Here is a 21,834-nt window from a genome sequence, read left to right as displayed (position 1 = left end):
TTCTGGGACACGGTTCAATCCATGACAAGTTACAATTAGATCATTTGTGATCCATAGAATTTTCATTGACCGATTTTGTACACTAGATCACCAGGCCTTTCTTCTAGCCCATCTGAGTCTGGAAGCTCTGTTGAGACCTGTTTAGCATCATAGCAACATGCAAGCCTCTATTGACAGACGGGTGGTGGCTGCTCATGAGGTCCATTGCCTGGAAATCCCACACAGAAGGTAGCAATCCTACCACTGAAGCTCCACTGCCCCATATTGCAAGTGGAGCTAGTCCTAAAAAAAAAAAAAAAAAAGTCCTAAAGTCCAGTCTATTTCCATTGCACCATTCAGACCCCGGACTTCAGTGATTATAGATACTTGCACTCATGTTACAAACAGAGAGGAAAATATCCAAGGTAGGACTTGAACCCAGGCCTGGCAGACTCCATGGTCGTGCTGATTTGTTCATTCAAATATTTTTTGAGTAGCTACTGTGAAGATACCACCTTAATGAAGACATTGCCCTTGCCCCAAGGAGCTGCAGTCAAGTGGTAGAGAGAGACATGGGAAATTAAACACAGCATGGTACATGCTATTCCTCAGGAAGGAAGAGACCTGGCTTTTGGAGCCCTCACCTAGCCTGGGGCAGGGGGGAACATGGTGACTGGAGGTGTTGGCTTCTAAGTGGAGTCTTGAAGGAGGGGCAGAATTTGGACAAAAGTAGGTGGATGGATCCATCCATCTATCCAACCATCTATATCTGCTTCTTGCCATAACGTTCTTTCCCCCAAAGATTCTTTTATTTTCTACCCTTCCCTGGCATTTTCTTTCTGAATACAAACTCTTTCAAATGCCTCCTTTATCTCTGATTAAACACTCTGACTTGACTATGTATTAAGTTGGGGACTAGGGTCGACACTCAGGCCTGAGCTCATGTTGAGATTAATATATTCATGTAGTCCCACTGTTCTGCGATGCATCCGAGGGCCTCACATGTACGTTAAAAATAAAACTGAGAGTCAGGGCATTCTAATTAGAGGCTTAACCCAGCACTGTGGTACTCAGTCTTCACCCAACTCTCCTGCTTTGATGGTAACCAAAATAGATGAATAAGTTAATCAAAGGTCTGATTTAAATAGCACAGCTCAGCAGCGTGGACCAGTGACTGTCAGGCTTCGGTTCAGGGAAATTCTCAGGGGAGAGGAGGAACTGAGCTGAGTTCCAAAGGCCAGGGCTTTCATAAGGAAGAGGTTTATAAGCACACTGGAGGGAATTTTTCTCTAAGTCCTCAAGCCTTAGATCTTAAGGTAGATGGCTACTCAAGAAAGTTAACTAACTCACAAAGCAGGGATACTGTGGTCTAGGAAAGAATGCAAACCCTCACTTGGCAAATTCTAGCTGTGGCTTTACAGCTTGCTTGCTGTGGGATCTTAGACGAATCATTCACCCTCCCTCCATACCTCCTCCCTTTCCTCCATCCATTCATCCATTTATACCTCTTATTTTGCACCCCTTGTGTGTAAGGCATTGCACTTTGACCTTGCTATCACCTGTTTGATTTCTGTCTTCTTGTTAACAGTATGACTGTTCTGATTGTGTTGCTTGTCCCTCTAGATCACTTTCCACCGTGCCTCATGCCCCAGGAGGCTGACCCATATGGACTGTACCCCGGAGTTTACTTGTCCTCTAGCTTCCATTGGGGTTTGGCCCAAGGGTCACCCGAGCAGGAGATCAGCGAACAGGAGTAAAGCCAGGTTGAGGTATTTTTCCCTGTCCCCATCTTATGGGATTGCCACAGGTAGGCAGTATCCTACTCACAATCACTGCTCCTGCCAGGTGGCTTATTCATATGGCACCCCTCTCTGGATTCCAGCAGCTGCAGGCCTTGGGGTGATAACAGGCCCCCATTCTTGCCCACCCCAGAATACTGCACATTTCCTTGTTACTGTCCCAGAACATTGCATGATATTGTTGTTGTTAAATGCTGCAGAGTAGATTTCAACTCATAGGGAGTTGATTTTGACTTATAATGATCCCATGTGACAGAGTAGAACTGCCCCATAGGGTTTTCTAGGCTGTTACCTTTAAGGAAGCAGATCGCCTGGTCTTCCTCCTGTGGAGCCATTGGGTGGGTTTGAACCGCCAGCCTTACCATTAGCAGCCTTGAGCTTAGCCCTTGTGCCGCCAACCTGTTGCTGTCTAATAGACTCCAACTCAAAACGACCCTATAGGACAGAGTAGAACTACCCCATAGGGTTTCCAAGGAATGCCTGATGGATTTGAACTGCCAGCCTTTTGGTTAACAGCTGTAGCTCTCAACTACTACGCCACCAGGGTTTCCCCAGGAGCCTTAGGGCTTCTTAAACTCTACATACCCTTAGGCAAATAGTCCTTTTATTATTCAGTTTTCCTCAGATTACCAGTTTGAATGTACCATCTGTTTCTTCCCACACCCTGATTGATACAGGAAGGTAAACTGGAGAGGTGGCTGCCTTTTATAGATGAGGGAACCTGAAGCTCAGAAAGGTAGGGTAACTTCTCCTAGGAGATCTCAGAATCCAGGTGTATCTGATTTCAGAACCCAAGGTTTTGTGATCCACTGTGTCTCAGAGTCCCTTATCTTCAAGGTAACGAGTTAAAAGAGTCCTAGTGGCATAGTGATTAAGTGCCACAGCTGCTAACCAAAGGGTCGGCAGTTTGAGTCCACAAGGGGCTTCTTGGAAACTCTATGGGGCAGTTCTACTCTGTCGGCACTGGGTTTGGTTTTGGTTTAGTTACCTAAGGCTCCACAATCAACAGCCATGGAAGAAGCAGTCAAGAAATCAAAAATGCATTGCATTGGGTAAATCTGCAGCAACGGACCTGTTTTAAGTGTCGAAAAGCAAAGACGTCACCTTGAAGACTAAGGTGGGCCTGACCCAAGCCATGGTATTTTCAATTGCATCATATGCATGTGAAAGCTGGACAGTGAATAAAGAAGAGTTGACACCTTTGAATTGTGGTGTTGATCAAGGCCTTTGAATTGTGGTGTTGGTGAAGAATATTGAATATACCATGGACTGCCAAGTCTGTCTTGGAAGAAGTACAACCAGAATGCTCCTTCGAAGCAAGGATGACGAGACTGTGTCTTATATACTTTGGACATGTCGCCAGGAGGAATCAGTCCCTGGAGAAGGACACCATGCTTGGCAAAGTACAGGGTCAGCAGAAAAGAGGAAGACCTCAAGGAGGTAGACTGATACAGTGGCTGCAACAATGACCTCAAGCATAACAATGATTGTGTAAGGATGGCGCAGGACAGGGCAGTGTTCGTTCTGTTGTGCGTAGGGCCGCTTCGAGTCGGAACAGACTCAACGGCACCTGACAACGACAGTTATCTAAGTACTTCGAAAAGCAGGTGGGGAAGCAGGAGGTGGAAGGATGGAAGCTTCTGTTTGCAAGGGTCTTTTGTTTACCTGGCACTTGAGTCCTTTAAATTTCCTTTAATTTTTATGTCAACTAGGTAATACAGATGGCACCACCATTTTATAGGTAAAGAAGCTGAGGCTTAGAGAGATTAAACACCTTACAAAGGGTTGGAGCCCAGATTTGAGCTCCTGTCTCTCTTCCCCTCTGGGCTGCCTGGGTACACAATTGCAGCGACTACAGACACAGGGCTGGTTTTGTTTCCCAAAATGATTTTTCTTGAGACTGACACATGGTGAGTAGTTCAGTCTGTCAGTTTAGGATGTTTTTGGTTTGTTTGTTTTTCCTGGTCAAAATTGTACTGATTTCTGCCAAGGACTCTTGAAAAACTGAGAATGAGGAGTAACTAAAAGGATTTTTTTCAAATAAACTGTGAAGATGAGAGCATAATATGGAGTGGGTTTGAGAGATGGAATGGGTCATATGTGTTATCTCAAGGAGTTCTTTCTCGTAGCTTCCGTAAGTCGGCTTCGTGAGTAAGTCAGCTTCCTGAGTTCCTGTTTTCCCACCATCACCAGATCATGCTATGTTTAAAAATATGTAGGTTTCATTTTTTGTTTATGACAGTGAAATAGTAATTGTTCATTTTAAAAAGTTGAAAAGTACACATTACCTTACAAAAAAGTACACATGTATGTAGTTACTCCCACCATCTCAAAATGATCGCTATGAATAATTTGATGTCTTACCTTCCATTTCTTCTTCATCTGCATAAAATGAGGTGAATATATGGTCATGTTATTTGATTATAATAGTAGTTATTAAACAAAAGCAATTTTGAAACTTGCTTTTTTTCTTTTAGCATTATATGTGTCTTAATCTACTTTGCTTTTAGCCATTGCATAGTGCTTTATCAAATTAAAAAGTACCAGGCTTTAATTCACTGTTCAATTTTTGTACATTTGAATTGCTGCTGTTTTACTTTTATAACATGATGATGAACATCTTTGCAAATAAAACATTGGTTTCTCATTTTTAACTATGACTTTTTTTTTTTTAAGGTAGACCCTTTAAAATGTCATTAAAGGACAAAGGGAAAAAATGTGTTTTGGAATCTAGATAAGGTGGCCACAGTTCCTATTAAAGGATTCTCCCGCAAGTGATAATTTCTTGAAAGTAAGAAATGTGCTTTGGCTTCCAGTGAAGCTAGGATGGGGCTCCTACCCAGGATGGACTTTGTATACAACACTGCACCTGACAGCTTTCATCATGCCTGGGCTTATGTATTTTTTTAACCTTTCTGTTGGCTTCCAAATGGTACCTGTGTACAAGATGTGTGCTTTGCTGACAGCTTTACCCACTTGGCTGACATTTATTATTCTGTTACATCTTGTGAGGATCACAGTGTCAGCACCCTATGGGTTGTTTATTCTTGTCTTCTCTGTGTGTGTCCTGTATTCCTGTAGGGTAAAGATTATGACCAGGTCATCCTCATAGATGTATCTGAGAACAAGTCTGTAATTATTAAATTACAGTTGAAAAAAATACGTAAACCTAAGCTTTAACAATACCGTTAAGCAAGTAATTTTTTTTTTTTTCCTTTTTAAATGACATAGAAACGGGATATGATTTAAAGAAGCACACCTTTCTAGGGAAGGCCCCAGGGGAGCCCTGGTGGCACAGTGGTTAAGAGCTCAGACTGCTTACCAAAAGTCTGTAGTTCAGGTCTACCAGTCAGTCCTTGGAAAACCTATGGGGCACTTCTACTCTGCCCTATAGGGTTACTATGAGTCAGAAACGACTCAGTGGCAGAGGGTTTGGTTTTTTGATTTAGGCAAGGTCCTTGGGTGCTACAGACAGTTTGGACTCAACTAGTAGCTGAAAGATTGGCAGTTCAAACCCATCTAGCAGCATTGCAGAAGAAAGGCCTGGTGAAGTTGCTCCCATAAAGATTACAGCCAAGCAGCCCCTATGGAGCAGTTCTCTTCTGTAACATACTGGGTTTGCCGTGAGTCAGAATTGACTTGACAGCAATAGTTCTAATTATTTATTTATTTTAGGGCAGATTAGGTATTGGTTGTAAAATATGTATATGATTCAATTTTTGTATTTTATTTTGCCTTTTTGCATAGTTTTATTTTCTCCAATTTGTAACAAAAAAATTCTTTTAAAGAGCCTGAGCATAGTGCTTACGTGTAAATACTTATTTCATAAATATTGTTTCCTCACTGTTTAGATATGCCATGTCCATTCAGTAAACTTCCATGTGCCAAAAGGTAAATCACATGAACAAATTTTTAATATTAACTCATTTATTCAATAAATTTCTAATGGATACCTTTATGTTTCAGACACTATTCATAATTTTTAAGCAGCAAATTAATGTAGTGATTGTTTTTCTTTTTTTGTCTCCTGTGCTGTCTCTGCCCTCCCCTGTCTAGTCTGAAGTTTCCTGGATCCCTAACAAACACTATTCTGGAATTTATGGTCTGATGAAGCTTGTCCTGACCAAGACCCTTCCTGCCGACCTGGAACGGGTCATCGTCCTTGACACCGATATCACCTTTGCTACCGACATTGCAGAGCTGTGGGCTGTATTTCACAAGTTCAAAGGTAACTGTAGCCCATTTTTCCTGGTGTCTTTGCAGGTGTCACCATGCCAAGAATAGTGATTGTGTTTAAGAAAAAAAAAATGTGAGGTCAACTCTAATGAGCTTTTTGTGTGTGTGTGTATTGTGCTTTAGGTGAAAGTTTACAGCTCTAGTTAGTTTCTCATACAAAAATTTATACACACATTGTTACATGACCTTAGTTGCTATTCCTATAATGTGACAGTACACTCCTCCTTTCCATCCAGAATTTCCCGTGTCCATTCAAGCAGCTCCTGTCCGTTTCTGCCTTCTCATCCCACCTCCGGGCAGGAGCTGCCCATTTAGCCTCCTGTATCTACTTGAACTAAGAAGCACACTCTTCACGAGTATCATTTTATGTCTTATATTCCAGTCTATTCTTTGTCTGAAGAGTTGGCCCCAGGAATGGTTTTAGTCCTGGGTTAACAGAGAGTCTGGGGGCTTCCTCCGGTCTCACTCAGACCATTAAGTCTGGTCTTTTTACTAGAATTTGAGTTCTGCATCCCACTTTTCTCCTGCTCTGTCAGGGACTCTCTGATATATTCCCTGTCACAGTGGTTCTAATGAGCTTTTGATAATGAAATGGATGAGGAATTACAAATACAGTTTCATATCAACCCTACTTCTGTTTGAAACCTGTTAGAGTAAAGATGGAATTTCTTTCCATTTCTTTAGTGAACCTTGATCTCAGGAGAGATAAGGTCTAGGTTCATAAGAAGAACTGATTTGGAATGCTTCGTAACAGATGTTTACCTAATGTCCATATTTTGCATGCAAGTAATTGAGTGTTGACATACCTGTGTGGAGGACAGGCATTTCTTGTTTTCTGTTTATCAAATGATACCTTGATTCCTGGAAAGTCTGGGAAGTAGTAGAGATGAGTATTGATCATAAAGTGTTTGAACATGTTCTTAGGGCTTTTTCTCTCGGTCATGTGATGGTTTATCATTTTTAGTAGGTATAGAGGTTTGGTTTTATAAGATGCTCCTTCTAGTCTGGTTTGTTTCTCCATAGCAATTATTGTAACCTTTGTCACTGCCTCCAGGTATATGAAAGTATCTGTGGGGATATATTGCATGACTTGAGTAAGGGCGGGACTTGAGTCACACCCCCCTGCAAACCTGTTACTCAAGATATCCCCCCTCCTCCCCTGCACCAGTCCTGCCTCATCTGCCCCGTGGAGTCAGTTCCAACTCATAGCTCACAGCGACCCGAAAGGACAAAGTAGAACTGCCCCATAGAGTTTCCAAGGAGCGCCTGGCGGATTCAAACTGCCGACCTCTTGGTTAGCAGCCATGGTACTTAACCACTAAGCCACCAGGGTTTCCCATGAACATGGCGGTTGGTATTTACAGCATATACAAAGGAGGATGATTATATCAGATCACAAAATGGAAGACAGCCACATAATACTGGGAGTCATGGCCTATCCAAGCTAAGTATCACAGGTTCCATACACCTTATTTGCATAGTCCCACTCAGTCATTGTGTGTGAGTCACAAATACTATGGCTAAAAGGGCCATATCAAGTAATTCTTTCACCACAGTGGACTTAACTCTGCTGTGGGTACCTGCGAGAAGTGGCAGGTTGGCACAAATCTCTGGCTATTATTTTAATATCCCTCTCCCAAATGTCTTTCTTAAAATCGCATTATTCTAAAACCCCTCTCTATTTTGAAAAAATATAATGAGGGAGAAATTATGGCAATGAGATTATTCTTTTTTCTGTTTCTTTTTTCTCTTTATTTTTTAAATTGCTCTGGCTTCTGTGGTTAAAAGCCCCTTCTGACTCTTCTCTGTCTCCCCTTCTGAAAAGGAAATACTACCTAGTGATTTTAAATCACAGCACTTCCAAAAATCACAGGATTTTCCAATAGGTTTCTGTTTCCAATCGTAGATGAGAGAGTTACATTCTTGCTCACTCTGGTTTCTGTTGGCTTCTTCTCTGGGTCTCTTAAAAATTTGCTGTTGAGTCGTTTACAACTCATGGTGACCCCATGTGTGTCAGAATAGAACTGTGCTCCATAGAGTTTTCAGTGGCTGATTTTTTAAAAAAGCAGATCACCAGTCCTTTCCTCTGTAATGCCTCTGGGTGGACTCAAATGTCCAACCTTTCAGTTAGCAGTATGAAACTTAGTTTTAGTCTGTAACACATGGGGTCAGTATGAATTGGAATTGACTCACTGCAGTGGGTTTGGTTTTTTGACTGTGTGTCAGGCAGTGCACTGGGCTCTGAATTTAAAGAGATGGGTAATACAAGGGATAGTGAGAGTCATCACCTCTCCTGGAGGGGCTAGAAAAGGCAGCTGGGAAGATATCGTGGAGAAGGTGATAATCATGCTTCATTTTATAAGATAAGACTGGGGGAAAATGTGTGGTAAAAAAAAAAAAAAACCGAAATTCCCCTTTGGGAGTGAAAGACTTACTACTTCCACTGCAGGGAGTGCTGCCTGTAGATGACCCTCAGTTATCAGTCCCCTTTGGGAACTGCCTCAGCTGAAGAGAGTCACCTTGCCCAAGGTCACACCCCTTTCCTGGACCACTCCATACAATCAAATGACTGATACTTATGGGATCCTGTGGGATAAGCTGTGATATTCCGTTGAGACTACCTGACAGCTCAGTGTCTCCCTCTGCTCAATCCTGCATCTTCCCCTCCCTTCCTCCCCTTCCCTTCCATAGGTGTTGATCCTAAGAGCAATTCTTATTTAGCCTCTTGCATGCTAACTTCCATCTCAGGGTCGACTTCCCAAGAAAACCTGCAACATATATTTAGAGCTGTAAGTTTCCCTTGGACATGGGTAATTTATCAAGATCACTGGAAACAGGTGATCAAAAATTGTCTGTAGAGTTGTAGCTAGGGAATTACCTTTATTCCATCCCAACTAGGACTGGCCATAGTGTTAATGGGATTTGGAAGCTAGTAACAACATTAATAGTTGGGATTTTTAAATACTCCCAATATTGTCTACGGAGGAGAAGCTACCAGAAGCTCCTGCTGCTCTCATAGCTGTCCCGAGGATTTGCATTCGAAGGGCTTCCAGGGTCAAGGCCATTCTTGGGGCTGAGCCTAGTATGTGGGCCAAGGTCAAGACAGGGACAAGGGAACTTAAATGTAAGGAGCTGAGTTAATGGACTGGATTTTACTTGTTCATTCTGTCATTGGTTTATTTCTAGCATTTGTGAAGCCCCCACTGTGCAGAGGAATGTATTAGAGGCCGTTGTTATCTAAAGCTGTGGAGAACGCAGCACCTGCCTTCAAGGAGCTCACAAATAAGGCAGACGTGAAATTTTTATGTATCACCAGCAAAGGGATATAAAAAGCATCTGAGGTTTTCCATACCCAACCAGAGTTTTCTGGGAAATGCAAAGGTGAAAAGAAAAAAAGTAAGCTCTTAGCCACAGGTCACACTTTTGTACAGCTTTTTGGTGACGATTTGTTTCTAAACTGGAACTCTAAGGAGCCAGGTCACAGAACAGGAAGAAATCGTCTTAGGACAGACCCATAAATGTAAGATATTCTGGTCCTAGGGGAGAGGACACCTGCCGTAAAGGCAGCTACAATCAACTTCTCTCTTTGAAAACATGTTGAGCAGCCCAGGTATAATTTGGCCTTTTTTATTTTCTGTTTAGAAGAGCTACTGAGACCCTCCCTCAGCATCTACCGTTTGGAACTCCTGCGTGAACTTTTTTGAAAGGCCCCCTTAGCGATGCCTGCATGCCCCCTGAGCCACATTATCACCCAACCAGCAAATGCCGCTGTCACATCATAGCAATCTGCACCCTTACTGTGCTGCTCCAGCTGCTGGGGGTTTTTCAGGCCCCTCGTTCTGAGCAGAAGCCATTGAGCTCGGAGTCATTCAGCATGTGTACCGAGCTCCTACTAGTTGCCAAACAGTTTTCTGACTGTTGCAAGAATAAAACAAATACAAATCCTACCCCTATGAAATTTGTCTTGAGTGGGAGAGACAGACAATAAACAGATAAATAAAATATATAGCGTATGAGACGGTGATGAGTGCTCTAGAGAAAATTAGAGAAAGGAGATAAGGAATCCCTGTGTGTGTGGGATTTTAATATTTAGTTAAGGTGATAATTGAAGGTCTTACAATAAAGATGATATTTAAGCAAAGAAAGAACAAGCATGCAGAAAGGTAGGGAAAGAGTGGGATAGTGTTCAAGCATAAAGGACAGTAAAAAACAAATGAAGCCCACTGCTGTGCAGTCAATTCCAACTCACAGCAACCCTGTAGGACAGGGTAGAACTGCCCCCTTAGGGTTTTGTCTTAGTCACCTAGTGCTGCTGTAACAGACATACCACAAGTAGATGGCTTCAACAATGAGAAATTTATTCTCTCACAGCCTAGTATGCTACAAGTCCAAATTCAGGGCATCAGCTCCAGGGCAAGGCTTTCTCTTGTCGGCTCTGGAGGAAGGTCCTTGTCATCAGTCTTTTCCTGGTCAACGAGCTTCTCAGCACAGGGATCCTGAGCCCAAAGGACGCTCACCCCTGCTCTTCATTCTTGGTTGTATGAGGTCCCCAACTCTCTGCTTGCTTCCCTTTTACCTCTTGTAAGATAAAGTGGTTCAGGCCACACCCCACCAGATCAGGGATGTGACCTTATTAAGGGGGCTACAATTCCACCCTAATCCTCTTTAACATAAAATTCCAGTCACAAAACGGAGGACAACCATACAATACCAGGAATTACGGCCCAGTCAAATTGATACACACATTTTTGGGGGAACATAATTCAATCCATGACAGATTTCCAAGGAGCAGTTGGTGAATTCTAACTGCCAACCTTTTGATTAGCAGCTGAGCTCTTAACCACTGCACCACCAGGGCTCCTATAATGAAGAGTCAGTGCAAAGTTTCTGAAGCAGACGTGGCCTGCAGTGCTAGAGGGATAAGGTGGAGGCCAGAGGGCACAGAATGAGCAGAGGGGAGGAGCAGGACTGACAGGTCAGATTTTGGGGGCTTTGCTGGTAGGGCAATGGGAAGACTTTGCCTTTCCTCATCAGTGACGTAGGAAGCCATTGGTGGGTGACTTGATCTGAGTGGTGCAAACAGTTAACATGCTCAGCTGCTAACTGCAAGGCTGGAGTTTCAAGTCTACGCAGAAGCACCTCAGAAGAAAGGCCTGGAGATCTACTTCTAAAAAATCAGTCATTGAAAACCCTATGGAGCACATTTTCTGTTCTGACACACATGGGGTCACCATGAGTCAGGGTTGACTCAAGCACCTGCTTCTGTTTTAATGGATCATTCTGCTGCTCTTTTGAGAATAGGAGGAGACAGGGACACCATCTAGGAGACCGTTGCAATCATGCAGGTGAGAGATGCTGTTAGCTTAGACCTGCATAAAGTGCCAGAGGCAGGGAGAAGTCATCATATTTGGGATGTATTTGCAATGTCAAGTAATCAGAATTTTTGTTGATCTGATGTGAGGAATAAGAGAAAGAAGGGAGTCCGTGGTAATTGCAGGGTGACCGAATAGATGGAGATTGTACTTGTTGAGAAGGAAAAGACTGCAGGAAGAACTGGTTTGGGCAAGACCAGGAGTTTGGGACATTTTAAATTTGAGAAGCCTAATTGGACATCGGGGCCCTGGTGGCACAGTGGTTAAAACCTCAGGCTGCTAACCAAAAAGGTTGGCAGTTCGAATCCACCAGCTGCTCCTTGGAAACCCAGTGGGCAGTTCTAATCTGTACTATAGGGTTGCAATGAGTTGGAATTGACTCGACAGCCATGGTTTGTTTTGCTTCATTTTTTAATTGGACATCCGCCTGGAGATGTTAAGGAGGGAGGCAGATATATGACTATTTGTAAAGCAAAGAAAAAGTAGCTACTGTTTCTTGACGAGTTCTTCTAGGCACTGAATAGAAACTTTGCACAGCTGAATAGCTAAATAAACTAAGCCCTAGAGAAGTTAAATAGCTTTTCATGCTCAAAGAGCTAATACAGAGCAGAGGTGAACCCAGAACCATTTGGCTTTAGAGTCTCTGCTCCTTCCACCACGTGTCCTTCCTCTGCGGGCTTCAGGATCCAGCGGAGGAGACGGTGCCCACCCACCTAGAGGCCACGTGTACATCTCAGATCACTGAGCACTGATCAGAGGGTCACCCATGACCCCTGAGTGTCTTAGTTTTAACTGCACAAAAATGTGGAAATAAGATCTGATTTTAGTGGTTTGGGGTGGCTGTTGTGAAGATATAAATAATAAATGCACACTCATAACTTGAAGCTTTTGGAAAAAAGCCACATTGAATATTCAAGAGAGTGTTTTTATTCCTATCAACAAATGCTTCCCATTTAAAAAGAGCTTATTGCCACCGTGTGGAGTTCTAGCCCTCACAGAGGATGGTGAAAAAACCCAGTACAGGTGAGCATCACCCGACCCACCCTCACGGTGCCAAGTGTGGACACGTATGTCACACCTGCAGAAGTTTTTTAAGAGCCTAATAATAGACTCACTGCGGGCTACTCATCGCCAGCATTCTTAGGGCCTTACTCTGTACCACCATGCTGTTAAACACTTTATGGGTAAACTCATTTAATCCTCACAGCACTCCCATGCAGTAATTACTGCTAATGGTCCTATTTTAAAGATTTGGGAACTGATGCTTAGGGAGGCAAAGAAGCTTACCCAGGCTCTCACAGCCGTTAAGTTGTAGAGCTGGGATTTGAAATCCAGTGCACTTTACCCTGTACCCTACCACCAGGTGCCATCAAGTTGATTCCAACTCACGCTGACACCCTGTGTGTCAGAGTAGAGCTGTACTCCAGAGGGTTTTCAATGGCGGATTTCTTTGGAAGTAGATCCCCAGGCCTTTCTTCCAGTCCCCTGGGAGGACTCGTAACCACCAACCTTTTGGTGAGCAGCTGAGTGCATTAACTGTTTGCACCATCCAGGACTCTACCCTATACCCTATATTCTCTATAAGAGGAGTAAGATAAAGCATTGTTTTGTTGGTAAAGTTTAGAGTCTTTGAAAATATCAAAGTTACCAGTATGAAAGAACTCCAGGTGACCATGTAACCCAGTTAGTAGGAGGCCACAGGTGATCTAGGCACTCAGAGAATAGATTCATGGAGGAGGCAGAGTCATAGAAAAGTAGTTTTTCCAAGATTTGAGATATTAAATCTTGGTCTCCAGAATCCTAGCCCAGCATGTGGCCTCCCAGAAATAAATTAACGTAGCTGTGCATCTGAGGAGCTCTATCCATTGGCCCATTGTGATCCAATAGGAAGAGCCAGAATTGGGTTCACTAATAGCTCTGTGAAAGAGCTCTGGTGGCACAGTGGCTAAGTGCTCAGCTGCTAACCCAAAGGTTGGTGGTTCTAACCAGCCAGTGGCCCTGTGGGGGAAAAGGCTGGGGCATCAGCTCTCATAAAGATTACAGCTTAGGAAACACTATGGGGCAGTACTACCGTGTCTTATAAGGTCGCTGTGAGTTGGAATCGACTCAACGGTACACAACAACAACGGCTCTGTGACGGGTAAGTGCTCGGGTGCTAACTGAAACGTTGGCAGTTCGGAACCCATTGGTTCCACAGGAGGAAGACCTGATGATCTGCTTCTGTAAAAATTACAGCCAAGAAAACCCTAGATGGGGCACTTCTAATCTGTCACATGGAGTCGCTATGAGTCAAAATTGACTCAACAGTACCCAACAGCAACAATAATGGCTCTGTGACCTTGGGCAAGCTACCTGATTTCTGTCAGTGAGCGAGGAACAATGCTAATAGGGTCATTGTGAGAACTGCAGAAGATAATGTTTATTTTTCTTCCCGTATTCCATTTTCTCTAAAGGCCCTTGTCAGCATGTATGGGATAATGGCGGACATCGTTAACGCGTGTCTGCTCCATTACCTCACAGCTTTGTCCTCAAAGCCATTGGGACTGGGGGTGGTTGTACATGTAGACTAATGTAGAAAGGCTGGACATGAAAAACACTGAAAATCATAGCTTTTAAAGACATTTGTAAGCTTTCTATGTTTATAATCAGTTGCCTTGAAAGGACATTTCTTTTAAACTCCATGAAGTTTCTTTGGAGTCCCTGGTTGGTGTGAACGGTTAACGCACTAGGCTGCTACCCGAAAGGTTGGCAGTTCAGATCCACCCAGAGGTGTCTTGGAAGAAAGGCTTGACAATCTGCTTCCCAAAAATCAGCCAGCAAAACCCTGTGCAGCACAATTCTCCTCTGACACACATGGGTTTGCTATGAGTCAGAACCGACTCAGCAAGCACCTGGTTGGTTGATTGGTTTTGAAGTTTCTTTAGACATTGTCTTTCTCACCCTGGCCCTGCCTTACCATCCGTTGTTCTTGGTTCTCTTCGTCTCCCTCTGGGGATGGAATTGGTGGATGGAAAGAGTTTTGCAAATGAAGTGACCAAGTTTCACATCCTGGCTGGTATACTCATCAGCTAGGTGATCTTGGGAGGCAATTTAAGATCTCTCAACTTTCTTTCTTCATCTGAAGAAAGAATATACTAACATCTTCACAGTGGTGGTATGAGATTCGAAGGAAGTGAGTCATTGGTCCTGGTACCCAGTAGATGTTCGGTCCATGCAAATTCCTTTCCTATGTCTATGCTTGTTTTTTTTCCCATCACTTTAAATCGTTCTCCTTCCCTCCCCACCATCCACCTCCAAATGCATCTCTCATTCCTCCCTCTTTTATGAATGGAATCAAAGGAGATCTTTCATGATCAACCACATAACCACACACCAGTCGGGTTTCCCTGATTAAAGACACCCGCTTTCTGCTGGCCTGGCATGGCCTCTCCCACTGCTCGAGGTAGACAGGTGCCCCCTCATCTCACATCCACTCCTGACAGCTCCAAAACTTGAGAGACTGTTTTGCTGCAGGGAAGAAAAACAGAATTTTAAAAGATGTAAACTCTCAAATCAAGGGCTTTAAAATGACTCCAACAGTGTCTGCATGGGTGGTGTGCTAGTTAGTACAGAAGGTGCTGGAATTCTGCTGGGAAAAGAGCAAGACTGGGCCTGTGTTCTTTGTCATCAATTGTAAGATTTCACTAAAAGCCTGGGGCATTACTCCTTAATCTGTATTTTACCATATTTTCTTAAATTCCCATAGACTCTCAGTATTGATAGGGCCCCTTCCTTAGCAGCCGTATTTGTTTTCTTTTGCTTCATTTTGTTTTTCAACTTCTTCTAAATCCTAGTTGATTTTCCACTTGGAGAGTTTCCTTGGCCCCTTGCATTATTTCTGCCCCGTTTCTCCTCCTCACGCCCTCCTGCTTTTTTGCACATCTGTTGTCTATGTTGCCTTTTCTTCAGAATCAGAAACCGGCACCGTGGTTTTCTTGGGAGGTGCGCGTGGTTCTTCCATTTGACCAGATGGAATGCACACCATCGAGGAACCATCACGGATTTTATTCCTGGCAAAACTGGTGAAGAAGTTGTAATTCTTTTCAAATCTGCCTTCTCTTACTATGTGACTTTACGAGACACTGACCTTCTCTGAGCCTCTTTTTTGTTTGCCCTGTAAAAATGAAAGGAATGATACTGGAATAACTGCCCCAGAAGCTTTATATTGGTGGTTAAGTCAGAAAACAGCTCTGCCTTGCACAGTACTTAATAAATGGTAGTTTCCTTCTTTCCTTCTTCATGTCTGTTTTCTTCCTCTTCATCAACTTGAAATTCCTGAGAGCTGGAATAAGACAAGCTCCCATCCCTCCCCGCTTTTCTTTTTTCCGTTCTTCCTTCCCTCCCTCCGTCTTTCCTTCCATCCTTCTTTCTGTCCTTTCTTGCTTCCTTCCTTCCACCACCCATTCAATCACTCATTCCTTCATTAATTCATTATCATCTGAGCCCCTGGATCTGCCCTAGGCACTGGGGATGAAATAGTAATTAAGACAGAGCCTGTCTTGCCCTCACTCTGCCAGTGTCTGTTAATGGTTTTTATGTGTCAGGCACTAGATTGTTCATTCAGCCCTCATAAAAGTAACTGTCTTGCCCAAGGTCATATATTGAACCTGGCAGAGCTAGGATTAAAGCCAAGCTGACCCCAGGCTGACCGCACCGCCCACACTCCTAACCAATGAATTCTAGAGTCAACTGAACACAGAATTACTTGAAAGCATAGAAAGTACCTTGAAACAGGGTGAGATAGGATCCCATTTTAGGGAGAGCAGTCCTGGTCAGGGGGTTGGGGGAGAGTCAGGGAAGGCCTCTCATGAGAAGTGATATGGAAGCGTTGCCTTCTTCCCTTGGAGGGAATGGCATATGCAAAGAGAGAGAATGGCACAGGCAGTGACTAGAAGAAACATGAGAAAACACAGGCAGACTTTGTGCTGATGTCCCTGCTATTCTGTCCCCAGAATTCTGCTTGTCTTGCTGCCAAAACTTTCTCCCAGGTCTTGCTCAAATCCCAGCTTCTCAATGATGCTTTCTCTGACTGTCCCATGTGACCCTACAACCTGAGTTACCCTCTCACCTACTCACTCTGCTCTTTTTACTTTTTCCCATAGCACTCACCACCTTTGAATCTAATACACAGTTTACTTATGTATCATGTTTATTGTGTTCTCCCCACCCCACCAGTATATACATCCCACACAGGTAGGGTTCTTGTCTGTCTTATTCACTGACATACCCCCAGTACTTCAGTTGGTATCTGGCACATAATAGGTGCTCGCTAAATATTTGTTGATTAAATAAACAAAAGGGGGCCCTGGTGGCACAGTGGTTAAGTGCTTGGCTGCTAACTGAAAAGGTTGTTGGTTTGAACCCACCCAGCAGTTCCATGGGAGAAAAGACCTGGCAACTTGCTGCTATAAATATTATAGCCTAGGAAGCCATATGGGGCAGTTCTGCTCTGTGCTATAGGGTCACTATGAGTTGGAATTGACTCAACAGCACACAGCAACAACAAATGAACAAATGAAGCTTATGATTTTAGGTGAAGTTAGTGGTGAGAAATAAGGCAAGTATCAAGGGTCTTATAAATTACAGCTGTGGGTTTTATCCAACGGTAATTGAAGGATGGTTCAGAGTTTTGGGTAGGGAGTTCTTATGCTTAGATTTGGAAAGATTTCTTTCACTGTAATGTGGGAATAACCTGAAAAGAAAGGCAGAAAACCAGTACCTCGAAAGGGAGTTTTGGCAGCAGTCAGAAGGCTACAGCTCCTGTGCAAGCAGCATATGATAGTGACCTATAGCCAGATATTGACCTTGGGGTAGAGCCAAGGACATGTAGTTGGAGACGAACTAGGGAAGTAGAATGGATAGCAGTGGATGAGGAAGATGGTGAGTTCAGGTGTGGACATGCAGAGATGGGATGGACAGGTCTGATTCTTACAAGAAAGGTCTGGGCTTTGGGGGTATCTTCAGGGGTTTCCTTTTTGGTCCTAAAATAGAACTTTTTAGTGTTAAAATAGATGTTCTCACCAGATTATTGTGGTTTCCTTTTCAAGACTTCCACATGTGCCCCCAGTGTAGACACCAGGGGTGCCAAGGGCTAGGACTCCTGGTCCTGGAGAGTAGCTAGATTTGATGCTTACCTCAGGAGGGCTGATTGAATGGTGGCTGGACGTAATCAGCAAGTACAAATGCTGGACAAGGTATGCTTGGTGTAGGCAATGATTAGCAAGGAGGAGGAACTGAATGAATGCTGAGCAGAACTCATTAAAGGAGAGATCACTGAACTCGCCCTAATTGTGTCATGAGCTCTGCTTGTGCGGACCACAGACAGTCACTGCCTTTTAAAACCAGCATTATCCTGAGTACCTGGGTCTGTCCTGGTCACTGGGTGGGGCTGAACAGCCACCTTGATAGATCACCAGGGTCCCCTAAGGATAGACAGGACCTCTGTTGATTGTGTGGCTTTCTTCATTGCACAGGAACCAGGCTGTCTGAGAAATGAGCTGAAGGATACTTTGAGGCTCATAATAAAAAAGTGTGTTGGGAGAGACCAGTTTCTGGAAGTTGATAGGAGATTATTGCTTCTCCATTTTCTTTCACTTCTTCCTTAACCAATTCAATTGTCCACCTCCAGGGTGGCAAGACAGGGATGTTTCCAGGGCCTTTGCTTCAGGTTTCTCAACATCCTTGACATTTTATAACCTTAGGAAGTTACTCAAATCTCTGAGTACCCACTTACCATTGGCAAAAGTGGACAAATCTGCTGCAGAAGACCTCTTTAAAGTTCAAAAAGCAAAGATGTCACGTTGATGACTAAGGTGCACCTGATCTAAGCCATGACCTCTTCAGTTGCCTCATGCATGTGAAAGCTGGACTATGAAAAAGGAAGACAGAAGAACTGATGCATTTCAATGAAGGTGTTGGTGAAGAATATCGAATATGCCATGGATTACCAGAAGAAGACACAAATCTTTCTTAGAAGAAATGCAACCAGAATGTTCCTTAGAAGTGAGGATAGCGGGACCTCAGCTCGCTTACTTTGGACACGTCATCCAGAAAGCCCAAGGACATCATGTTTGGTAAAGTAGAGGGTCAGCAAAAATGAGAAAAATCCTTAGTGAGATGGATTGACACAATAGCCACAGCATGGACTCAAACATACTGATGATGGTGAGGATGATACAGGAGTGGGGAACATTTCATTCTGTTGTATGTAAGGTCACCATGAGTCAGAGTCAACTCAACAGCAGCTAACAACGTTGGCAAAATGGGGATAATAACACCCATAGGGTATTGCTGTGAGAGCAAAATTGAATGATACGTAGAAAGGTTTTAGCACAGTACCTGACACAGAGTAAGCACTTAACCAGTGTTAGCTGCTGATGTTATGAACAGATAACTTGTACTGGCCCTTTAATGTTATGTAAATTTGCCCTCATTTTGAAATGATTGCACCAACCCCTGCTCACAAGTTCTTCGTTGCAATCACTTTCACTTGATACATGTGCAGCTTGTAAGTCATTGTATAGGCTTCCAGCCTTTTCTTGCACTAAACAAAAAACCTATTGCCGTCGAGTCAATTCCAACTCATAGTGACCCTATAGGACAGAGTAGAACGGCCCCATAGGGTTTCTAAGGAGCAGCTGATGGATTCAAACTGCCAACCTTTTGGTTAGCAGCTGAACACTTAACTGCTGTGCCACCAAGGCTCCTTTCTCGCACTAAACCAAACCCAACCCAACGCCATCTAGTCGATTCTGACTCAGTGATCATATGTGCTTGTTCTGACTTACCTACAAATTTTTAAAAACACACTTAGGGAAGTACCTCCTTCTTGACCTGGGACTTCTGTAACTTAATTATTATCATAATAGGGCAACTGTCTACACACCTATGAGATTCAGGCTGAGAGGTCCCTGACATTCCTTCTTCATGAGTAAGGAAATTTTCCAAAATAACCTTGAGTAGTGCCCGGGAGGAGGGTCATGTGAGAATAGGAGTTGAGCATTTTTTCCTAATTAGAAAGAGCTGGTGGTGTGTTGCTATGAGTCGGAATCGACTCGATGGCACTGGATTTGGTTTGGTTTTTGGTTGGTGGTGTGTCTCCATTGAGAGCACAGGCCTTGGAGTAGGACAGCCCTGAAATTGAGACCTGGCCCTTCTGTAGCAATTTATACTTGTTTCTCGGCCCCAATGGGAATAATATTTCAGAAGAAAGATATGTAGTTCACCTAGTACCTTGCAGGTATTCTGTTATCTCTCATCTGAGATGCAGGTTTTTCACATTTTGCAGTTTCCAAAGTTGAGGTGTGACTGACAAAAGCAGATTGACAGATGGTCTTTTTCTTCTGGAAAATGTTTTGATAGATCCTACGATTGGTAGCCTTTAAAAATCCAGAAAATATGATATTATTCTAATTGGTGTTATTTCTCTGGCTTTTCCTTTTATCTCTGAGTGATAGAGGAGAAATGGAATAGGGCTTTAGACTGGAGAAGAAAAGGCTGATTTGGGAGGCTGATTAGAATCAATGAAAGAGAAGGATTTTAGGGCCTTAACAATTCACTCCTTGATTATCTTTTATTGTTTGACAACAATCCTGGGACATCTGTGCCATTGCTATTTTTGGTCACTCATATCTCACACATTGGAATACAGTAAGTCCCCAGGCAGGGGCAGATTAACCAGTAATCACAGTACACACTGGCTTACAGTAAGCAAGGTATGAGTGGGTAGGCATGGGTTTAATTGTTAATTGTTAGCTAAGTAAGCACAATTAATTCATTGTTAGTTACGTAAGCACAGTTCAGCCCGGATGTACCTTGCTTATTGGGTAATCCATCCCTGTTCCCAGGTTATGAATGTCTGGCTTACGGACAACTCATACTTGCCCATTAATAGTGTGTAAATTTGCCCTCACCTCAAAAACACTGCACCCATCTCCTAACAACAGACTTGATACCAGCAACAACTTGAGATGGTGGTAAGTACCCTGTCAAGAATCATTGCTTTGGTGAGAGGTTTCTCAGCCTTGGCACCAGGGCTCCATTTGACATTTAAGGCTGATAATTCTTTGCTATTGGTGGTGGGAAGCAGGACTATCTTGTGCCTTGTAGAGGAGATGTTGCCCGATCCTACATCATCTCCACAGTCACTGGTATGCTTGAGTTCATTGTTGCAGCACTGAGTGTCTTCCAACCTCTGGGGTTCATCTTTCAGTGTTATGTCAGATAATAGTCTGTTGTGATCAATAGCATTTTCATTGGATAATTTTTGGGAAGTAGACCACCGGACCTTTCTTCCTGGTATTCTTTGTCTGGAAGTTCCACTGAAACCTATCCCCTTTCTGCTTTCTTAGTAGGCTCCTCTGGGTAGACTTGAACTACCAACCTTTGTTTATCTGCCAAGTACATTAACTGCACAGCTCCCAGCATCATAACAACATGCAAGCTACCGCAGTAAGACAGACAGACAGACAGGTAGTGGTACAGCTTATTTACCCATTCCTACTCAGAGACCCCTTGCCAGAGGGCCCTTTAGGTGACTTCCAGGTTGAGACATCTATCGTGTGTACTTCAGACTTTCTTTTCCTTCTCTTTACTCAGTACAAGCCTCAAAGGTACTTGAATTACGAATTTTCTCTTCTGGTAGTACTCTAGCAGAAGGTTAGCAGCCGGTAGTGAATTTCTTCTTTCAGAAGATAAATAAATGCATTCGTTCTCCTTTACCTGGAAGGATACATGGTACCAAGGGAAAGTATGATTGAATTAACCAGACTCAAAAGCATTTATATCCACAGAAGGCCAGGGATTTGGTTAAGGCCTGCTGGAATTTATGATCTTCTCTCAAAATTGCAAGAGGGACCAACCTTTTCCTCATCTACGTACTCAGAACAAGGGATATTGGTGCGTGTCATTTGGTGACAATCACAAGGACACAGATTTTTTTTTTTTTCTCCTAAATGCATATACATGGATTATTAGCAGCATCTAATATATGACAAGGACGGACGTGGCTGTCAACAAGACAAATACTCTGGCCTCCTCTGCACAGTGAGCTGGGCTGGCCTGTCTGGATGAGGGCGATGGGCAGAGATGTGTGTGCAGGGTGCTTATTGAGATGGATGGAGGGATGTCCTTAAAGAAACAGTGTAGGTGAGCATAGGCCCTGGTAAAATCGCCAGCTTTGGTAGAACTAAAGGTCCCCCCCTCCCCCCTCCAACAGCCATCTCTATCAGAAAAGGGAGGCCTGGTTCCTGTTATTTTTTTTGACGGGTCTTATGGACAGTGGTACCTGGATGGTACAAATAGTTAATGTGCTTGCCTGATAACCCAAAGGTTGGTGGTTCAAGTCCACTCAGAGATGCCTTGTAAGAAAGACCTGGCAATCTCCTTCCAAAAAACCAGCCACTGAAAAC

General features: G+C 43.4%; 1 protein-coding gene across 4 annotated transcripts in view; it reads left to right on the top strand.

Annotated features, from left to right (window-relative positions):
* LARGE1 (LARGE xylosyl- and glucuronyltransferase 1) overlaps positions 1–21,834 on the top strand; it is a 686,352-nt gene that overhangs the window by 385,113 nt on the left and 279,405 nt on the right. For all 4 annotated transcript variants that reach the window (XM_049884284.1, XM_049884285.1, XM_049884286.1 and 1 more), the window contains one exon: positions 5,835–6,006. In XM_049884284.1, coding sequence (XP_049740241.1) covers positions 5,835–6,006 — 172 coding nt within the window. The remainder of the gene's footprint in view (positions 1–5,834; positions 6,007–21,834) is intronic.

The sequence above is a fragment of the Elephas maximus genome, chromosome 4, assembly GCF_024166365.1.
Source record: "Elephas maximus indicus isolate mEleMax1 chromosome 4, mEleMax1 primary haplotype, whole genome shotgun sequence".
Taxonomy (NCBI): domain Eukaryota; kingdom Metazoa; phylum Chordata; class Mammalia; order Proboscidea; family Elephantidae; genus Elephas; species Elephas maximus.
The sequence above is the reverse complement of the archived record's forward strand: the minus strand, read 5'-3'. Positions and strand labels throughout refer to the sequence as shown.